This window comes from Pteronotus mesoamericanus, unplaced genomic scaffold (genome assembly GCF_021234165.1).
Source record: "Pteronotus mesoamericanus isolate MK-2021 breed Mesoamerican mustached bat unplaced genomic scaffold, CSHL_Meso_final contig_116, whole genome shotgun sequence".
NCBI classification, from domain to species: domain Eukaryota; kingdom Metazoa; phylum Chordata; class Mammalia; order Chiroptera; family Mormoopidae; genus Pteronotus; species Pteronotus mesoamericanus.
This window is the reverse complement of record NW_026555027.1, coordinates 6,623,922-6,642,388: the sequence shown is the minus strand read 5'-3', so window position 1 is coordinate 6,642,388 and position 18,467 is coordinate 6,623,922. Positions and strand designations below refer to the sequence as shown.

At 51.2% G+C, this 18,467-nt stretch overlaps 1 protein-coding gene across 1 annotated transcript in view; it reads right to left on the bottom strand.

The window, feature by feature from the left end:
• The window catches only part of IGSF5 (immunoglobulin superfamily member 5), a 35,306-nt gene extending 17,077 nt beyond the window's left edge, over nucleotides 1-18,229 (bottom strand). The window contains exons 1-4 of the mRNA XM_054576157.1: nucleotides 17,965-18,229; nucleotides 14,631-14,708; nucleotides 8,784-9,101; nucleotides 4,133-4,432 (exon numbers count right to left, since the gene is read on the bottom strand). Of these exons, the coding sequence (XP_054432132.1) occupies nucleotides 4,133-4,432; nucleotides 8,784-9,101; nucleotides 14,631-14,688 (676 nt within the window). The 5' untranslated portion in view covers nucleotides 14,689-14,708; nucleotides 17,965-18,229. The remainder of the gene's footprint in view (nucleotides 1-4,132; nucleotides 4,433-8,783; nucleotides 9,102-14,630; nucleotides 14,709-17,964) is intronic.
• Nucleotides 18,230-18,467: the final 238 nt, after the last annotated feature.

The window sequence follows — 18,467 nt, the reverse complement described above, 5'->3', positions numbered from 1 at the left end:
GGCTTGTATTACTTCTGGAATCGAGGAGATCGATTTTTTTAGAAAGCATGGGCGTTAGCCCTTTCAATATGTTTTCCTTTAAAAAAAATCAATACGTGCTTCATAGAACTTTTTGCTTGAAAGAATTAGACTTCCAAAACTGCCATTGGCATTCTTCTTTCAACGATTTAAAGGCATCATTCGGGAAGTAAACGCAAATTCCTTGCATTTGTAGGAGATGGGTGTCAGGACTGACGTCCATCCCATTCCGGAAGGAGCCAGAACAGGCGCAGCTCCATTCGCCCTGGGCTCTCCATGAACTTGGTGTGCCCCTCGAAGCCTTCTAGTCTCCAGCTCCACCAGCAGAGGCTGCAAGGAGGTCTTCAGCTACTAAAACTCACATAAAACACACAACACCCAGCCAGCCACCAGCTGCTCCGGATCTTGATGAATAATTTAGAAACAAATTAGCCTTTTCCAAATGAGTCCAATAAAGCAAGACTCATTGCAAGACACCCGCCGTGCCCTCCTCTGCGAGGCAGGCGGGGCTCCAGCTGCCTTGATGAAGGCTGCTCACTTCACTAGTCCTAGTCTAAGAAAGACTCGGCTGAATTAAACCCCATCCAGGGACACTGGGCGGGGGGTGGGGGGAGGGGGGGCTTTGCCCTTCCTCTGCGAAAGGAGAACCTGGCAGGCAAGCTAATCTCCACACTCCACTTCCATGGCCTTCATCGATCAGACCCGCGCTCTTGGCTGCATCATCACCTTGTTAAGGTGTATGGCTTAAACAGTTGATTCCATTCCACTTGGGGCTAATGGAACTTTCTAAAATCTTCCTATCCCAAGCCCAGGCCACACGCCACTATATTTAAATAGCTGAAAGCAAACCGGCTTGGCTCACTGGAGAACCGGCAGGTTTCAGGCGGGAGCAGGGGAAGGCTGCGGGAGTTCGGAACATCTCCCTGGGCCGAGTGCTCAGAAACTAGCAGGGACATGCCCAGAGGAGGACACCAGAGCCAGCTGGAGGGAATTCCCACGGCCGAATACGGAGCAATCTGAGCGTCAGAATAAATAATGGCAGGGGCAACTTATAACGTGTCGAATAAAACGGAGTCCGTACTAAAACGGCTTTTTTTAAAAAAGAAAGAAAAGGAGAGGGAAGTCTTTTCTCTACAGAGGAATCCCAATTAATAAATATAGAAAAATGATGGGACCAGGAAAATCAGTCTTTTACAACCATCAATCAATAATTGATTCAGGCAGTGACTTATTGATGGATGCAAAAGCTATTAAGTGAAAGAGTGTGGGGGGGGGGAAGATATTTGCAGAGTATTCATGGATTATGGATTAATAACAAAGGCAAAGGGTACCTTTACAATGAAAAACGTCAGGGATTTACCTCAACCAAATGATCAGACTTACTACTGGCGACAGAGAGAACGGGCACATTGCTCCCACGTGACCTCAGCCATATGCCTTGGAAAAAATATTTGGCCTAAATCTAAGTGGGCTGGAAAAACTCTGACAAATCCATGTTGAAGGGCATCTTGCAAAAATGACTTTTTAAAAACGTTTATATCAGGAAAGCCAAAAAAGGTGGGTGAACAGCTAGAGATGGAAGGAAACTGAAGAACATCTACCGGCCAAGGGCAACGTTGGTCTTGGACTGGATATGGGTTTAGGGGGAAAACTAGCTATAAAGGACCATTGGGGAGAATCGAATATGGATTGTATATTGTATAATAGCTTTGTGTAGATGATAAATTTCCTGACTGCCCACTGCATCGGGGTTACATAGAATAACCTTGTTCTTATGAGACACATGCTGAGGAATTTAGGGGTCAAGAGCATAAAGCCTCCCACTAACTCTCAGATAGTTCATCAAAAAAATAAAATAAAAGCTAAGAAAGAGAGAAGCAAACAGAACGCAATGTAAACATTTGCTGTATGTAGATAAAGGTGCATTGGTATGCATTGTACTATTCTTAAAACTTTTCTGGGTTTTGGAATTTTCAAAATAATAAGCTAGAAGAAGGAAAGCAAGCTAGTTGAATTTTAGCTTCCTCTCCTTATGTAGTCTTGCTGGGGAAGAAGCTAAACTCCTTTCAGTCTGATAAGCTAAAATAAGTTGACCTCAACTTAAGATCAGCGAAATACCAATTTCTGTGTCCTTCACCCTCCAAAGCCCGGAGGCACGCCAGAGTCAGGTCCAAAGTCTGGCAGCCCGGTCCCCATTCCTGTTGGCAACAACAGCTGGAGCTGATGCAGCTGCCCTGTGGGCGCGGCGTGCTCTCGGGTTTCCTCCGCTCCATCTCTGACCTGACGCGTACTCACTCAGGCTTTCATTTCTGTCGCCCGCCTCGTCTCTAGAGCAACTGAGTTGGAGACAGAGACAAGGGCCTGACGTCGGGGTGTGGGGAGGGGAGTCGAGCTTGTGTGGGCTTGCACTGAGGGTCACCCTTTTGGGCAAGCACACAACCACTTGGCTGAGCACAGTCAGGCTCTGAATGGCTCTTCACAGGCTCACAGGGACACCATCTCTTACGGGGTGAGTTGTGTCTCCCCAAAATTCATGTGAGAGTACTGACTTCTAGTACTTCAGAATGTGACCGTATTAGGGAAGAAAGTATTAAAGATGCAATTTAGTTAAGGTGAGTGAGGTCAGACTGGGTATCCAATGGACCCTCATCTGATATGACCGGAGTCCTTATAAGGAAGGGACATTTGGACACAGAGGGGCACACAAGGAAAATGCCACCTGAAGATGAAGGCAGAGCTCAGGGTGATGCTTCTACGCAAAGAACGCAAAGACGGCCAGCAGCCACGAGAAGCTGCGGGAGGGAAAGGGAGCAGGCTCTCCCCCACGGACCTCGGAAGGAGCCAGCCCTGCTGGCTGGCATCCAGGCTCTAGAGCTGTGAGGCGACCCGCTTCTCTTGTTTCAGCCCCCCTCATACCTGCTCTCGTCACCCCCAGGGTGCTCCTGCAGCCTCCAAGTGGCTGCTCGAAGTACAGGGCAGAGTGGACGGGGGCAGATTCTGAAGACAGACTGGCAGGTCACCGCCCGCCATTCACTAGCTCTAGGGACATGGGCCCAGCAACGCGGTGTCCCTGTCCCCTCACGTTTCCAACAGGAATAGCAGCGTCCACTCAGAGGGCTGCTGCGCAGGTCAATTTGGTTGACACCTGAGACGTTTAAGAGTGTCCCTACTTGGTAAGTGCCGTGAAGCGCTGATAATTATTACTGTTATGGCTCATATTGTCGTCATCATCATCCTCACCCGGCTGCGGCGGTAGCTTTGTTTTGAACTTTGAGAGGCCTTCAGGGAAGGAGTTCTCGTACAAGGACAAGTTCTGGCCCAAGAGACAAGCTCTCCCTGGCCTCCCAGACCCTCGGCCCCAGCCCCTGCCTGACCTGACGAAGCACAGCACCGCTCGGGCCTCCCCTTCTCTGCTCTTCTGTAAAATGGAGGCGTCCAAGTCTGTCTCCAGCCCCCAAGTTCCATGTGTTCCCGTTGGCCCAGGCCGACTCCAGGCCCAGGCCAGCTCTGTGAGCCCGGCGAAGGTGTCTCATTAGAGTTTTTCCTAAGCCGAAGACCCTACAGTAATTCCCTCTGGGAGCTAAACTTCAAATTTATGTCATTTAGTCCCATTAAAAATACACATAGACTTGGTACTTTTAAATACACTGTGGCTTTGTTGGGTCAAAAGTGAAACCTTATCATTTCACTAAAATTGGAAGGATTCTGAGAGGGCCCATCCATGCACCCTCCTAAAATATTACGGGAGCTTGCTCCGTATTGGCCCAGGATGGGGTCAACCAGAACGATGAGTAAAAGCAAGAGAGAAAAAAATGTTGAATTCAAGTATTGATCTCTCAACTTGATGCTGTTTCATGCCACTAATTGTCAAGATTCTTAATGATCTTCACATGTAAGTAGAAAGGGAGAAAAACTTGAAGATGGGATTTTAAAATCAGGTGACATTGCGGGGCCATTAAGCTGGCAGGGGAAGTAATTTTGCTCCATTGCCATTCCCACCTGAAATCAAGATCGCCGTAGGATTTTCCTAGACATTAAGAGGAGGCAGCACAACATATAAAAATAAGCATGCAATCATAATATACTTTACAGAAAGCAAAAAGTCTTCACTTACCCATCGGAGGAGGAACCACAGTAAGATTTATTGTGAGAGAATCGCGGACTTGCAGCCCCTTCATTTTAGCCACACAAGTCAAAGTCCCATTGCCCTGCGGCGTCAGAGCCAGGACACTCAGCGCACTTTGAAGGTCGTCCGGCTCCGGGACGGAGTAATAGCTCGAATGACTCACTGGAGCGCCAATCTCCCAGCAAAGATCGGGGAGCGGGGTCCAGCCCACCGCTCGGCAAGTCACATTACAAGGTTCATCCTCAATGACTACAAGACTGTCACTGGGGGTAAGCAACGTCCCCACAACTGAAGAAGAAAAGAGAAACATTCTGAAGGAATGACCACGCCTCCCTGTTCCAGGTTGCCTTCCATTTTCCTTCAGATCACAGTGCATGAGTGCTACCCCCTTAACCCCAAACTGGCTGTGTCTGTAGCGGGGAACCTTAATTCAGGTTGTATCTTTGTCTTATTTGTACTTCCCAGGCCCACAGAAAAAGGTGGGATCGTTCACCGGAAAACATGTAATTCCATAGAAATGGGTAAAAATCAGGATCCAGGGGAATATAAATTGCACGGGGAAGGGAGGACCGCTGTGCCTGCCGTGGGAGCTATACAGTCCCCAAAGTTGTCCTGGGCTGCCCTGGAGCCCAAGCAAAAAGGGTAATAAATCGAAATCAAACCCAATGGAATTAAAGAAATAACTATCCTCAAGCACATATCAGAAAATATTGCTCAGGTAAACTATTGACAAGCTGTCGCCAAGGACGACCGAACGCGCACGTGCCAGGGGTCACATCGTTAATGGCCCACCTGCAAATGACACTGGTGCTGCTGACGCTCCGAGAATCACCTGAGGCCCCCGGTAAAGACACAGCCTTCCCGAAACATAGATACATTACAACGTTCCAATTAAAATATTCAGAACACCCAGCTGCGTGATATAATGGAAAGAACACCGGACCACAAATCAAAACCTCTGCCCCCAGCCCCTGGCTTTCCCACAGAGTCGGCATCATGTGAGCAAGTCCCTGAGATTTTCAGGCTACTTTCTCCCGGGGAAGGAGGTGCTTCGTCTAGAGCAGTGGTTTTCAGTCCTTAGGTTTCCACACCTCATCCACTCTTACAAATCAGTGAGGACGCCGGAGGCCTTTGGTTTATGTGGGTTATAGCTACCAAGGCTTACCATGTTTGCAATTAGAATTGAATGTTTATTTTTAGAAATTCAAAAATAACAATCAGTCATTACATATTAATATAGATTCACAGTTTTATAAAAAAAAAATACCTAGATCTTAAACCAAAATTAATTAGTAAGAAGAGCGATATTGTTTTATATTTATGCAAATCTCTTTCATCTCTGGCTGGATGCTCATATCTTCTTCTGCATTCAATATGTTGCGATATATTGTTTCATTTAAAGGTTATAAAGGAAATCTGACTTCACAGGGCTATATAGTTGAAAGGGTGAGGAGCCTTTCACATGCTTTTTAGGTAATCATGGATATTCTTTGATACTATACCAAAACTTGACCAGTGGGCTTCTTAAAGGTGTGTGGCCCTGTAGAATTTGGAACTATAAAAAGAAATGTTCATTGTCTGTTAGGTTAAAATCCATTGCTCTCTCTGGCTCTTTGAATGGCTCTGTTTACTCTTATGCATCAGTCCTGTGCAAATCACCAGACCACTGAGTAATGCAGACTGCTCCAGCATGCAGTGGAAAACTCCTTGTTCACCGGTGAGAACAAGTGGCAATGGCAACTGATATCTTAGTATTGTCCTGAAAACAGTCACGGCCACGCGGGTCCCCTCGAAAGGGTCTGGGGGACACCTGGGAGTTCCCAGCCTAGACTGGCCTGGATCCACTCGGAAAGCTCCGCTTACTCAGAATAGTCAGCTTTCCGAGGTCCCCTTTCCTGAAGAGACCCTCGGAGGGAGCAGGGCACCTTTGCCAGGTCCAGGACTGCTGTACCTGCAACAGTGAGAGGGCGCCAGATTTGTCCCTTCAGGCCAAAGGGTTTTTTGTCTCTGTTCTTTTTTGCTTTGTTCGTTGTTTTGTTGGTTGGAGAGGTTTAAGGTGACAGAAACCCGAGCGATGGCACTGGTTCGGTTACCAACAGAAGAAATTGGCCATCGGCACACAAGAGGTCTAGAGGTTGGTGGCGGTTCATTGGCGGATTGGGCGCGTGCAGCAGTCTGAATGGAGCAATTTCTTTTCTGGGTGCGTTTGTGATTCAGCTTTTCCCATTGGCTCTCTGGAAGGTCAGCCAGGAGCATGATATGTTATATAAGGTGATAGCTAGGACATTTTACGTAGATTTTTGGATGACTCGCTATGGAGTTATATAAGTTCTCTTTATTTTTCTTGTTGATACTCAAAGAGAACAAAATGGTCTTTGGATAATTCACTTTCAAGATATAGTGGATGTTTCCTCTTTTTTCAAGATTCTTCTCCCTTGAAAGAAACCCTGTTGCTCAGAGAACACTTGTCCCTCTAAAAAAAGAGTGATGTTTGGACCCATGGAATATATCGCTCAGTGGAACCAGGGTAAAACGATAGAATTCCATCCTGCTTTGCAGGGTTCTTCCTCGGGACCTTGGTTGGGGAAGATTTTAATTTCCCGAGACAATTCTCCTTCTATTTCTTTTAAAACCAAAAGATACAGTAAGTATTAGCTTATAAGAATGCATGTCTGAAGACACTTTACAGATCTGCAGCTTGGGGAAGAGATGCTATAAAACCACACGGATTTGTGAATTTTATAGGCCATAAACACAGTGACAACAAGCCATGCTTTGGTCGTGGCTCCTTGATCCGGGGGGCCCTCGTCCTCCCTCGCCTCCTGATGTTGCCTATCCCCCACAGACCTTTGACACACATCTCAAGGGGCGCCTTCTCTGTGGAGTCACCCTCGAAGGCTGCTGATCTCTCGTCCCCCTCCCCAATTTGAACCTGAGCTGCCCCTCCGCCCATGCACGTGCCAGCCTCTGGATGCACCACTGCTACTCCTGCGCCTGCATTACTGCTCTTCCCGTTGGGTTCTAGAGGGCGGGACCGTGTCCTAGTCTACTGATCTCTGAGTCCCCCCTGAAGGCCTAACACAGTGGGTGCCCTATTGAGGATTCAGTCAATGATAGCAAATGACTATCTGGGGACAGCCATGAGCCAGGTGCTGTTCTAAAGACTCACAGCCTTACTCATCTGCTCTCACCACAGCCCTGTAACGAGGAAACGAGGCCCTTAGGTGGCATGTCCACTGTCACAGAGTTAGTCAGCAACAAAGCCGGCGCCTGAACCCGGCGCTCAGGCTCCCGAGAGCTGTTAGCCGCCAGGCCACCCCGGTCCCGGCGTCTTCAAACCATGCTTGTCATTTCATCATCCGATCCTCACAGTCGCCCTGCGAGGGGGGGAGAGGAGTCTTGTCCCAACTCTAAAGATGGAGAAATTGAACCGATTCAGGCGTCACCGAGGTGGGTACCTGATGACAGCAAAACCAGACTCATGTCTTTGACTCGTTTTCCGGTGTTCTTGCCCTTATACCGCAAATTATTATAAGAAGAATCTGGTCACGCAGACTAGGCCAGTAACCCGGGTAGCTTCCCAAAATCACTTAACATCACAAAATACCATTGGGCCCCTAATTAAGCCACATAAAGACACATAAAGTAAAGACACAATGATCCTGCTAAATTAAAAAATGCAAGTAGAAGTAGGTAGGCATGGAGCTGCACCAAATGTTATTCAATTTAATTTGAAAGCAGCATGAATATGGCCCAAATCTTTGGAAATGTCTCCTAGACAAGCAAATAAATAAAAGTGGAAAAAACTTCAAAGGCACAATGCGGTCTGTTTTAAAAGATGCTGCTGTAGAAAGCTAGTTCCAATGGATCTAGAAATAGTATGTAAGTGCATTTTTAAGGAATGCAAGGTGATTAAACTTTAATAAAGGTGTTCTGAATCCTTATAAATCATCCTTTTATTTTTTTACTAAGTAACACGATCTTCAGCACCTAAAAATTAGCTTTGGAAATGAAAAATAAGTTATCCATTTTTATCATTTTTGTTTACTCTTTTCTTTTCTCTAAAACACTTGACACACCTTTGTCTGTAAGAACCACTGGAGGTGGGGCTGTAAAAGGAACAAGTTAAAGCGTAATTCAAAGTTGGTAAAGGTGTCAAAGTGACGTAAAAATAAAAATGTGAGACAAAGAAATGGAGTCAAGCATATGAAAAACGGGGCACGGGGCAGCGACCGTCAACTCTCTCTAAATCATAGACAAGTGACAGCAACTGGCCCCAGAACTCTTCCAGGATGTGTTTCCAGAAAAACGATTAGGTACCAAAATAGATGAGATGGGAAGTGATTAAAAACCTGTCTTTAAAAATCTTAACCATAGACATGGAAAGATGGAAGGAGAGAGGGAGAGAAACAGAATGGAAGGAAGTAGAAGGAGGGTCAGTGAGGAAGGCGGGAGAGAAATACACAAATAACAAAACCACTAACACTCGTCAGTTCAGAATAATCCTAAGTGTGACACCAACTGAAGGTGTCCCAGACGTCATCACACTGGTCATGAACTTCAGAAGGTGCCGTCCATTTCTCTGACCTGTAACCCAATGGGCTCCGAGCGCCGCCCTGGGCCATTGACGCACACGCACCTTGGACGGAAAGGAAAGCGGATCCCTCAATTCCACTGTTCTGGAGGCTGCACTTGACGCGTCCGGCATCGCTGAATCTCACATCGTGGATTATCATTTCCGAGATGAAGTTACCGCCCTCCTCATAGCTCGCGGAGGTGAAGCGGTCGCTGGTGATGATGGGCTCCTTGGGAGTGACGCTCAGGACCACGGTGCCCTCCAGGGCCCACATGATGAGTCGCCAGCCCTGCGAGACGGTGCAGTTGAAGTGGGCCTCCCCGCCCACCAGCACCGTGGCATTCCTGGGCCCTTCTATGATTTGGTAGCTGGATCCAGAAGCTAAAAGACAACCCATTTTCCAAGTAAGTGAATGAATCTGTATTGATCCACCGTAAAGTCTAACCCTTCTGTATACAAGTCGGGGCCCCTGAGTGACCGTCCCGTGGTCCAGGCTCCATGTCACACTGATGCCCACCCTGGGTCTCCCCAGAAGACTGGGAGCTTCCAGGGGACGGGAAGCCACGCCATCCCTCCTTTCCACATCCCTCCCCTACCTCCACAGCGCTCAGCATCTCGGCTGGGTTGGCAGCGAGGACACAGTGCTTCTCCTCCCCTGCCTGCAGGATGTCACCCTAGGTATCTGACCTCCGCTTGGCCCAGAGAGCCACCACCAGCCCAGTTCTGTCCCTGTAAGGAAATTTTTCAGCCTCGCTATGAAGAGAGCATTTTTCCTCCTGGTGAAATGAGGAGGGCCTTCTTCCAGGGCTTAGAGGGGACAGTGGAGTACCTTGTCTTTACAAAGAGAATGGGGACCCCAGCAGGCTGCGATCACGACCCATGCACGCCCCCTGCACCCTGCGAGCCCCCACACGGGGTGCTTCACACAGTGTCTGTGGCTGGAGGATTTAAGGAATACAGCTGGAGAGAGATGAAAGCTGGGTCCTGAGTACACTGCCAAGGAGTGATAAAAAGTCAGTCCCAAAGTGGCAAGGAGACGGTGCTGTCATTGGGATCATGCCCCTCCTCCTACGGACCAGAGACAGAGAAAAGGAGGAGGGGTAGAAAGACGTAGGGAGTTAGATCCCTTCGTGAGAACGCTCAAGGGATGCATTTGGCAGCCCCTAGAAAGTCTCACCACATCCAGTGTTGGGATTAAAATTCAACACCCTATAGGGGTGTCCAACCTTTTGGCATCTCTGGGCCACACATTGAACACACAAACACTAATGAAAACAAAATATCTCATAATGTTTTAAGTAAATTTACGGTTTTGTGTCAGTCGGCATTCATAGCCATCCTGGGCCACGTGTGGGCCACGGGCCATGGGTTGGACACTCCTGCTAGAGTGTAAGGCCTCAGACTCCAGAGCTTTGGCCCCGGCTCACCGGGCAAGTTATCTCCACTTCCCCACGCCCTACCGTCTTCGGCTGCAAAACAGAGACACTAGCACCACAGTGACTTGTTTCAAGAACCAAATAGGACAGTCCCTCTGAAGCCCCTCACATGACGCCCCGGCATTCCGTGGAAGCGTGCTATCACGCGACCTGCAGGAAGGGACCGACCTACGAGATGAGCCGAGATAATCATAGATAACAGTAACATTTTTTCCACTCCACTTTCCACAACATTCTGCCCTTCGCTCACCCGGGACACTCTGACACTGGTTTTAACTGGGATGACAGTTCTGACCGGTCTCCCCGTGGAGCGGATCGGGGACTCTTGCAGCTCACGTGAACTCAGTCATGACCACTTGACCCGGAGCATGTTCTGCACCTGGAGAACTCAAGGAATCTTTGGGTCACTGGGCACTGATTTTTTTATCACCCTTGGTGGCCAGGGTTTTCCCAGACTTTCCTACATTGGTCATAATAATTCAAAGTATGGCAATGGATGGTCTTCAAGATCATTATTCCATCTTCCACTGCCTACGCTCCCCTGCTGAGAAAATGAAGACCAGCAACATCCCAGGACTCGTGACCACAGTGGTGGCTTCCCACTCGGAATTCCCCCTCCTTTCCGTCCCCTCCCCTCTCATCTCACTCAGGGCTTGGAGCAGAAGAAAGCCACCCTGGCAGACCCTGCACCTGCCACATTGTGGACTTGTATTATCCCCCTGGGTGGACCAGGTAGCCCGCCATATACGTTTAGTCCCCAAATAAACGCAGCAGCAACCCCTTTTTCCTTCCAACCTTCTGAGGTCCAGTTGCGGGTTCTAAAAGAATTTCATTGCAGCCCTAAAGGTTTCTAGGGGAAAAAAAAAGCACACAGGTGGACGCATGTTAACACAGCAATACTTCACCTAAGTACCCAGAATGCACTGTGGGAATGCATCGTTGCATGTGGGGCGCATGTATTAAATGGTCTCAGACAACGGCAGAGAATGAACCACAGCACAGACAGGGTCCCGAGCCCAGCAGGACTAGGCGGAGAGGCAAGCAGGGGCAAGCAAGGGCCACTGGCTCCAAAGAGGCAAAACTGAGGGAAGGTCAGAGGTAACTGAGGCTACTCCTGTGTTTGGGTAAACATGTTGACTGTTCTCCAGTCTTTCCTTCGCCTCTGCGCGTGATAGCAAAAAGATAAATGTAACTTAAATAACAACTCCAATTGTCTGAGCACATCGCTCAGATCCAGGACCCCTTTGATCTGGGATTTTATAAAAGGAAAAAGCCAGAGGAAGGGAAGTCAGAAATGGTTCCCCAGGGAAGCCGCAGCTGCTGTGCCAACCAGGCTCTTTCCACGAGCCTGAACTGCACCTTCAGAAGGACAAAAGAAAAGACACAGCCAAGTTTACACCCAGGGGAAAGACGGACGTGCTCTCATGCTCCACACCATGAAAACAACGCTCTTCCCGCTCCTGACTCAGGTCGTGGGCCTTCACGGGACAGAGCCACAGGGCCAGGTGCAGGGCTGCAGGGACGGGTGAGACCCAGGCTTGCAAGTGCAGCAGAACCAGCAACGAGTAACCATTTGAGAGCATGGTCTCTTCCCTGTCTGGTGGGAGGCAGGTTAGGTGCATTATTTCAGTCCAGACCCTGTTCGCACCACACCTGTCCTCAAATATCCTGCGGACTTGCACTGTGACCAAGGAAACACAAAGGCTGCGTGCTTTACTTTGCAGCTATGGTGGTGGGTGGGAGGGAGGGAGGGAGGGAGGGAGGAAGGGAGGAGGGGAGAGAGGGAGGGAAGGACCTGTACCAAATGGCAGCTCTTTAAGTTTGCACATGACCTTTGACTGAAACGGGAGGCACCAAACCCTAAGCACAACACGGCCCCGACAATGGAACCTGCGGTCTCCACTCGCGCTGTCAGTGAATGCCCCTCCGGCTCCTCCTTGTGACTCAGAAGCTGCCTTTCTGGAAACCTGTGGTCCTGAAACCTCATTCTCCCTGCTCCTCTATCCTATCAGCTGGTTCTGTGCATAACCCTGCCCCACCCAGCACAAATATGAGAAAATGGTAAATAAGACCTTTAATCAAAGTCACCTATCTCAGCCGAAGCCTCCCTCTCCCCTTTGCTCTCCCTTTCACTTTGTAGAGCAAAAAGGCAAGCGAGGGGCAGAGCCCAGGCAAAGATCGGTGTTCCCCTCCCAGGAACCTCCCATGGCTACCAGCTCCAGTGGTCACCCAACACCAGGTTCTCCCCGTCCCCTGCCCCGGGGGGCGGGGGGGGGGGTTATCCACTTGCAGGATACTTATTCACCATGACTGCAAAGCTTCTCCTCTACTCGCTGCCTCCTTCCATCGGCAAAACTGAAACCAGTCATCCCGCGGCACGTTGGCAGCTTCCGTGGCTCCCACTTGCCCTCCATAAGTTGATCCTGAACCTAAGTCCTGTTCTTCCGCAACGGCTTTTTCTCAGCTTCCCGGAATAGCAGCCGGTTGCCTCCCTGGTGTGGTGGGGGGCATGTGGACCCCTCTATTTCCCCACTGTCCTCTTCTCCAGCTCCTCTCACTGCACCTGAAGACCCTCACCTTCTCCCCTCTCTCACTTAACCTGGGGAATGAATAAGGGGATGAAAAGTCACAGACAAGAACGGGAAGCATCTTGGAGGGAGGGAGAGAAGTGCTCTGTGGGGCGGCTCCGGAGGAGAGAGTGGGAATCCGCTCGCCTCCTGCAGGGCTGGGACCGGCCGAAGGAAACCGAGCGGGAGGGAGGGAGGGCGGGCGTCCGGAGGGCTCTGAGCTTCCTGCTGAGTCCTGCTGAGGACGGCACGAGGTGCCAGCACCGTTGCTGCGCCGCCACCACCGCCCAAAACTGCTCTCCACGTGTCAGTGAGAGGGACCTTCTCAACACACCAGTATGGGCAGCGCCCTCCCTTACACCCCACCTCCACGCCCCGGACTTTGTTTAAATATTCTCATCATTTAAGGCAAAGACCTTAAACAGGCGCATGTTAACACAGCAATACGTTGCCAGCCACACACGTCCCGGGGCTCTGCACAGCAGGGGCGGTGTGTTCCTCTCCACTCTGCAAATGAATGTTATCAAGCGCCTCAGTGTTTACAAACACCGAGCACCGTGTACTACCGGGCTGGGGCTTTCAAACATCTCTGTCTCCAAATACATGTTAACTCCACAGCCCGGTGCCCAGACTTCATGTGCAAACAACCCAAAATCAAAACGTATGAAATGGTCCTCACTGCACGTAACACACTCTGATGGTCCCTCTTCTAGTTCTAGTTCACTTCATTTTATTTTTTTGATGCTGTCATGGCCAGAGTTTTAAAAAACATCATGTAGCCCTGGCTGGTGTGGCTCAGCGGATTGAGTGCTGGCCTGCAAACCAAAGGGTCGCTGGTTCGATTCCCAGTCAGGGAACATGCCTGGGTTGCAGGCCAGGTCCCCAGTTGGGGGCACAAGAGACGCAACCACACATTGATGTTTCTCTCCCTCACTTCTCCTCTCTCTAAAAAATAAATAAATAAAATCATTTTTAAAAATGTTATGTAGCCATCGGGAATAGAGTTCTTTATGTATAAAGTACAAAACCAGCAGAGCACATCTCTGCAGTTAGAAGTCAGGATAACGGTCCCCTTGGGAAGAGCAGGAAGGAAACCTCCATCGCGTGTCCTTGGTCTTATTGTGGATACACGAAGGTGTTCAGCTTGTGATAACTCATCAAGCTGTGCCGTCATGACTGTGCACTTTCCTATCTGTAGATTTTTCTTCACCACAAGGCCTCAAAACCGCTGCAGTAAGGAGCACGGGATAACCACCCTGAGGGAGTTAAAATCTAGCCAGGAAACAAGGCACACACACCTGAAGCCATGAAATGGAGGCAAGACAGGGTCAAAACAGAGCTCAGGGTGCAAACTACAGCCACCCCAAGGCCCCTGAGGTCTACACGCTTCCTCTCTGCAAAGCAAAGTCTGACCTGGGGACCCCGGCCAGGGACAGCCTGGAGGCCATTGCGGCCGGCACCCTGGAGAGGTCCAGAGTGAGGAGGGGCTGTTGACAGCCCCTCACCCTGTCACTACGGAAACTGAGACTGTCGCCCTGGAAACCGCAGGCCAGGAAGGCTTCATGGAGGAGGCGACACCTGAGTCAGCCTTCCTCAAAGACCAGACAGAAACAGAAGAGGGACGGGGCACGGAGTCAGGCACCGGAGGCCAATGGCCAGGACACGCGAACCCCAGGGAAGGGAAGTGGTGGGGTCCGCTGTGCCTGGAGAACCGCTCCTGGAGCTGCGTCAACGTGGCAGGAAGTGGACGCCACTGCAGAGACCCCGAGGTGGGGAGGGGACACGGAGGGAAGTGCCTGAGGAACAACCTGCTGGCAGCCACGTGCACCAGCGGCCTCCTCTGGGCTCCCTCACGCCCTCTCCAGGTGGAAGCCCAGGTGCAGGCCACCAAGTTCCTGCGACCCTACCTGGGAGGCCAGCCACGACGACCAGCGCGGCCAGGAAAGCTCGCCAGCTGCCTTCCATCTGCGCATGTTCCTCCTCACCTGGGAAAACAAAGCAAGCAGGTAACAGTCTCTCCCTGATGAGCGTCTATCCCAAAGAGCTACCGGAGCCCCAACCAGCCCACGTGTCCGAGGACAGAGGAGCCAGCGCTTGTCAGTGTGGTCTGGGCACCAGCCTCACCTGGGAACTCGTTAGAAAACCAAATGCTTGACCCCCCCCTCCCCCAGACCTGCTGCACCAGAGACTCCGGCGGTGAGCCTGGCAACCTGTCCAAACCAGGTTCAGTTCTGGCACGTGTTCAAGTTTGAGAATCACTGCAGTCCATGATCTTCCTCCCCACCCCATGTATAAATTATGGGATGCCTGCGGTACACCATCCCCACTGAGCTACTGACCACGGCGGAGCCGCCTGGGCTCACAGCTGTTCACTTCAACCCCAGTGCTTCAGTCACTGGGAAGAGAAAATCCTGCACACAGCTTCACATGCTCAAAAGGGAAAACAGGCAACAAAATGAAGAAATGGATCGTAAGGCTGTTAGAAGGCAGCAAGAGGCATGAGAAAAATAGACAGGGGAACATGTGCGGGGGGTGGTGGGGAGGAGGGCTCGATATCACCTGAAGCAGGGAGGCCAGAGGAAGACTCCCCGAGGAGGTGTTCTCTGAACGGGGAAGGAGCAGAGGCGACGCAACGTGGGCACCGGCAGGAGAGCTGCCCAGGCAGAGAAACAGCCGGTGCCAAGGCCCTGGGGTGGGTTCGTGACTGGCACATTTGCAGAACTGCAGCAGGGGCTCTGGGGCCAGGGCAGAGGGAGGGGTGAGTGGCAGGGGAGAAGTCAGAGGTCAGGGAGGTTGAGGGCAGGCAGAGTAAGGTCTTACCAGCCCCCGGCAGCACGCGGGGGTCCTGCCGTGTGCGCCTCTCGGCCCTCCCTCTCAACCCCTTTGCTCTCTGGTCACCCTACGGCTCACCCTCCATCCCTGTGGGTTTTTTCTCTTTATTGTTCCCTTCTCCAAAGACAGGCCTATCCAAGGCAGTCACCAGCACTGCTTGATCTCACTGAAGCATTTAGGGCGAAATCACCTGCCAAACGTATCATGGACTAGCTACAAAAAAAAAAAAAAAGGAAAGGAAAAAACAAAACAAAACCAGCTTCCCAACCTCCAGAAAGGGTCTCTATTTGAGATGGTCTTCAACCACCACCATGTGGAACCTAGTGACCGGGGTGGCTTCCCCTTGGTCTCTGGCATCACCCGGATTGCACAGCTGTGCTGGGGGAGCCACACGACCCTCCAGAACATGGGGCGCCGGGTTCCATCAGAGCCCCACGGGGGATTTTTGCAGTCTGCTGACACCGGCCTCCAGGGCTCCGGTCCCTTTCCTCTCTTACAGGCCGAAGGGAACAGACCCCCAGGCCCAGATACAAGACCTGAAATGGGCACCGGGAAATATCTGCCTCACCGAAGTCTGTGGAACGCGCCCCCCGCAAGGGGCAGAGATAAACAGAGCCGCAGCGCGGTGGTTCTCAACGATGCTCGGGCCAAGCCACCTGTTACATGCCAGTGTGTTAACGGGATAGTCACAGAAGCTGGGTTTCCACCCCTCGGTTTTCCGATGACTCTGGAAAGCAGAAGCCAGCGTGTGTTTGCTAAACCGTAAGTGCGTGTGTCCGCGGGCGAGGTTCAGAGTGTCGGCGCTGGAGCGCCCCTCCGCTGCGGGGCCCCGCCCCTCGCTGTAAACTGAACCAGACTCAGCAAACCCCTAAACAAACCGTACGCCTCAGCGACAAGGAGCGCAGCCACCGGACTGAAGTCACGGCCTCCTGAGATCGGTTCAAGATCCCCAATCAAATCGTTTACCAATTTTCAAGGTTCAAGGAACACAATTTGGCACGTCAATCACTACCCATCGTCTAGAATGCTAGACCCCAGCAGAGGATGAAAAAGAAATTGAGCTGTGCAGTCATAAAAGGTGACATATTTAACCAAAAGCAATAAATGAGCAGTATGGACGCAGCACTGCGGAACCTGGGCAATAGCCAAAGGTCACGAAGAAATTCGTGGAGTCGCTGATAAGGAGCATGAGTCAGGATGCAGACTAAGAACTGATGACAGCTTATTAAATGCTTCATTCCGCCACCATCGTCACGCACCATTCTCACTTGTTCTTCGTAGGAGACCCCACTTCTAACAAGCCAGCAGAACCCAGGACAAGCGGGGTGGGGTCACGGCAGGAGCTACAGACGTGGGTTTGCGAGGGGTCAGGATTGGAAGGGTGTGTGCAGAAGGAACTGTAAGCCCATTCCAAGTCTGAACTGAAATCAGACAAGCCACTTTAATTACACCGGGACCTAGGCCAGGTCATTCACAAGTTACTATCTTTATAGTGTAGTCTGATGGGTCCCTGAATTTTAACTTCTCATTCATTTCAATGTGGAGGACTTGGATTACCTACCTCTAGCTGAAAGACTCCCATCTTCTCTTTTAAATCTTAAATCTTATTAAATTATATTAAATAGACAGGACTTAACCGCCAAATAGACAGTTCCTTAATGCCCCGAGAACGCCCAAGCACTCGGACAGTCTGGGCCCACCAAGCTGGCCGTCCCAGGGAGAGAGCTGCTGAATTTGATCATCTCACCTGAAGACCCCACGCACAAATCCTTTTCTCTGGGTTCTTGGAAACAGCTTGAAATCAGGAATCTCGAACCCAAAGAGAAAGAAGTGCTTTGCACGGTGCGTGGGAACGGGCCGCCACGCCTTCGAGAGGGCACGGACGCCCCGGTTCTCTCAGCACCCCAGCTCTGTGTGCCCGACATTGGGAGGAGCCCCGGCACCGCCTGCCAGACTTAGGGCAGCCTTAGAGCTTCCAGAAACCTCAGAGCAGCTCCCCTCTGCATAGGCCTTCTCATCGGGCGTTCAATCAAATGCCATTTAAAAGACGGTCTGATGAACAACATGAGTCTCGGTAATTTTCCAGCATTTGAATCCTGACCTCCCAAATTCCAGCCCAGTGTCGGCTTTCAACACATCCCTGAGAGTAGCTCACTGTGAAAGAGACACTTGCTTGATTAGAAATCGGCTCAAATTCCCACTCTCTGAGAGCGGCCGCCCTTTTAATTTTTAACTTTGGACAAGTTGGGAACCACAATATGTCTTGACGGCCCACACCTTCCCCAGGAGGACAGCTGGAGGGCCCGCGCTCCCTGGAGGAGACCCGGGAGCTGCGGGGAATCCCCACCCCACCCCACCCCCGCCCCCACCCCCCGGGCCTACACAAACACCTGTCAGGAGCTGTCTTACCTCCGGCAGGTAGGTCTTCTCGTCCGGGCTTCAGGGAAGGTTCTCGGTTTCCAGAAGGCTTCTTGGCCTCCGTCCTCTCTCCGCACAAACACAGGAACAAATTCAATCCGGCCACGAGAGAGTCCTGACCCGACCTCGGCAGCTAACAGGAAGTCCCTAATGAAACGGTCTGTCACGTCATAGGCCAGGCTCTAAACACGGAGGTGGCCTCCGCCAGCCACAGGCCCTCACTCCCTGGAGGTGCGTGCAGCCCCGCATATTTCCTGTTAATCATTAGCCAGCCCCAAACAGCAGCCCAGGAAGTCCGGCAGAGGCCTGGGAATGCCAAGGCCGAGGGCCAGGGCTGACCTCCGGCCCGGCCTCCCGTCCCTGTCCCTCCTCTGGGCCTTTCTCCCGCCCTGCGGAGCTAAGGCCGTCCGGGCCGGCCGCCCTCTCCCACCCGCTGGAGGCTGGCGGGCCCGCCCAGCCTTGCTCCCCTGGCCTCTGGCGCAGGCCCAGCGGCT